The 3,423-nt window shown below is 49.5% G+C and overlaps 1 protein-coding gene across 1 annotated transcript in view; it reads left to right on the plus strand.

Moving 5' to 3' along the window:
* Nucleotides 1-6: 6 nt before the first annotated feature.
* The window catches only part of KCTD16 (potassium channel tetramerization domain containing 16), a 57,718-nt gene continuing 54,301 nt past the window's right edge, over nt 7-3,423 (plus strand). The window contains exons 1-2 of the mRNA XM_008629031.2: nt 7-300; nt 570-1,710. Coding sequence (XP_008627253.1) covers nt 882-1,710 — 829 coding nt within the window. The 5' untranslated portion in view covers nt 7-300; nt 570-881. The remainder of the gene's footprint in view (nt 301-569; nt 1,711-3,423) is intronic.

Raw genomic sequence — 3,423 nt, forward strand, 5'->3', positions numbered from 1 at the left:
CTCCCCCAGCCCAGCGCATCCACTCGGAATTTATTTATTTATTTGTTTGTTTATTTATTTATATTCCTCCGCCGTGCTGTATGTACTGATTTCCTCGTCACCCGCCACGGTTAACTTCCTAGTGACTCAGTTTAACACTTGAGACCTCCGTGGATGCTGCTAAGAGCACTTCTCTTGCCTTTGCTGTCCCTTGCTGGGATCGGATTCACACTACCCGGACCCTGTGTGCCTGTATGTGTGTTCTGAGTGTCTTGACAGTTTGGTTTTCTTTACAAGAGCTATGCATTAATTGTAACCAAGGTAAGACTCCCTGTTCTTGTTCCCTCACGTGCATGTCTAATTTAGATGTTTCTTTAAAGATGAAGTGTGCAGTTTCTTTTAAACAGTGGAGTCATATGTAGCCCTTCCATTGATGAATACTTGTGAAATAGAAGCGTAGAACTTGCCAAAAAACAGAGACCTATTTAGCAGATTTAGCTTGGCTCTACAAACTGCTCTGCTTTGCTCTGTTGCAGCAGCTGTGATGCTTAGAAGAGTAATTTGTGCCTTATTTTGTTTTCCCTTTTCAGAGACCTGCGAATGACTTGGCTTGGCTTGGCTTGACCTTGATTTTGATGGCTTTGTTGGAAGATCTAATGATGTGATTGCATTTCATGAGGTGGTTTTTTTCCAGCCTCTGTGGCTCAGTGTATAAACCACTTCTGCCACACTGTCACTCATGGACAATTCAGATTTTTTTTTAAACAAACCTTTTGGCTATTTTTATTTTCTCACTGCTCCTTTCCCCCTTGTTTCCCCTTAATGTTGGGAGCCTTATTCTACCCTCTGATGTGATTGATAGTCCTGCTGCTCCGTGCTGCTGATTTCCAGTTTAAACTACAATGGCTCTAAGTGGCAACTGCAGGACTTACCTTCCTCCTCGGGAGCAGGGGACGGGGCTGCACTCCTTCCCTGAGGTGGTGGAGCTCAACGTGGGTGGCCAGGTTTACTTCACTCGCCACTCCACCTTGGTTGGCACCCCTCACTCCCTGCTCTGGAAAATGTTCACCCCAAAGAGAGACACAGCCAACGATCTGGCCAAGGACTCCAAGGGAAGATTCTTCATCGACAGAGATGGTTTCCTTTTCCGCTATATTCTGGACTATCTCAGGGACAAGCAAGTGGTTCTGCCTGACCACTTCCCAGAGAAGGGAAGGCTCAAGAGGGAGGCTGAGTACTTCCAGCTCCCGGACTTGGTCAAGCTCCTGACTCCCGACGACAACAAGCAAAGCCCTGATGATTATTGCCACAGTGACTACGAAGAGGCGTCCCAAGGCAGTGACACAAGAATATGCCCCCCATCGCTCCTGCCGCCGGATCGCAAGTGGGGATTCATCACCATCGGCTACCGTGGCTCGTGCACTATTGGCAGGGAGAGCCAAGCAGATGCCAAATTCAGGAGGGTCCCAAGGATTTTGGTTTGTGGAAGGATTTCTTTGGTCAAAGAGGTTTTTGGAGAAAGTTTGAATGAAAGCAGAGACCCGGACAGGGCTCCAGAAAGGTACACCTCCAGGTTTTATCTCAAGTTCAAGCACCTGGAGAGGGCTTTTGACATGTTGTCCGAGTGTGGATTCCACATGGTGGCCTGTAACTCCTCGGTGACGGCTTCCTTCGTCAACCAGTACACAGACGACAAAGTCTGGTCCAGCTACACCGAATACGTCTTCTACCGTAAGTACCAGGCGTGTGAGGGGCACTGGGACCCCGTGCTGCGGCTGCTCCCTGCCGCTGCCCGTGCATTCCCGCAGCGCGGCGAGCGCCCGTCTCCCCGCGCCTGCCGCGGGCGGAGGCTGCGTTTAGATGCGGGGGGATGCATTTCCTTGTGAGCTTCGGAGGTAAAGCGGGGCTGAGCCCGGCGGGTCGGGCCTGGCTAGGTGGCAGCACAGACTGCCGAAAGCGCCGTGCCCGTGCCTGGAGGACGCGGTGCCTCTGGCGCTGTAAATCAGCACCCGAGTGCCTTGCACGATTCCCGGGACGCGTGGGACTCAAAACGAGGGTGCAAACACTGTGGAATTCATTACAGAAAACCTTCGACTGGGATTCACTTTGCAAAGGTAATAGCGGCTTGATAATCATCAGGCACAAGCAGCCAAGCCATCTGTCAGCAGCCCTGACACGCTTCCACGCAGGGAAGGGAAAACACAATTCCATCCCTCTGGCCGCATTTCAGCGGGGCCCTCTCAGAGGCAGCTGCTGTGCTCTGGAATGGGGGCTCAGAGCAGAGAGGGCCAGGGGCTCTGCCTTGTTACACAACACGCCCGTGGAACACCGAGTGTCCTCCCCAGGAGAAGTGTGTGCCCTGCTTCCTGCCGTCACATTGGATCCACTGCTCCGCTGGTTTGAGCTGCGAGTGCTCAAGGGCTCATTAACTTCTGAGCTGATACCCAGGTACAGGCTGGTTACCAATGGTAACACCAGGGTAATCTGGACCCTGTGAGTCTGTATCAGAAAATCATTCCACAACTGCTGTGCTGAAACATTTGAGAGGCTCATGAGGCTGTTTTCCTCCATTTTCATTTGAGGAGGATGAAGGATGGAACAATTGCCCCATCCATCAGCTGTGGCCAGCTGCTGCTTTGGCCGGTGGCCTTAGGATAGAGGGATAGAGGGATAGAGGGATAGAGGGATAGAGGGATAGAGGGATAGAGGGCTAACGCTTGGCCAGCAGAGCTGCCGCCCTGGGTGTGGTGCTCACAGTGAGCAGGCTCCTGGCGTGGGGAGCTGACAAAAGTTTTCGATGGAAGATGTATCAGGAAGTGAACAGTTCGGGTGTAATTCCGTGGATTCAGCGCCATCTACTCTTGTGTGGGGCTCAACAGGCAGCCCTAATCTGCTTATGCAATGAAGCTTAAGTTAGCATCCTGAAAAGCCATCTGGGTTTTTGACATCTGTAGATTTACTTAAAATTAGTTTTCGAGCTGGATTTCTTAGCAAAATAGTTCTAAGGTCATGGATCCGCTTATATTCCAAAAGGGATAGATGATTTGTGTTATTAAGAAGCTTCTGCTTGAAATTACAGTGTCTTGTACTAGTTCTGGGGGGAGAATTAATGTAGTTAAAGGAATGGATTAGAACAAATTGTGCTGGCATTTATATTTAAAATAAGGAAAAAATGTAAGTTCTTTATAGGCACAATCACCTCTGCTAATTGAAGAGAGGATGAATGTGGGTTTTCCCTGAATTAGCAAACACAGACTCCTGATTTTCATATTTCTCAAATTTTTACCTTCAAGGATTGCCCACTGCTCCCACATCACTACTGCCAGGGTAGGGACCAAGAGGAGAGGTACCTTAGAAATTCTGGACAATGAAAGTCCATAGCAGGTGTCACAAAATCTTCTCTCATCAGTTAAATCCAATTAAATTTCTTGGAAAGATTCCTAT

This window comes from Corvus brachyrhynchos, unplaced genomic scaffold, assembly GCF_000691975.1.
Source record: "Corvus brachyrhynchos isolate BGI_N302 unplaced genomic scaffold, ASM69197v1 scaffold21, whole genome shotgun sequence".
Classification (NCBI taxonomy): Eukaryota; Metazoa; Chordata; class Aves; order Passeriformes; family Corvidae; genus Corvus; species Corvus brachyrhynchos.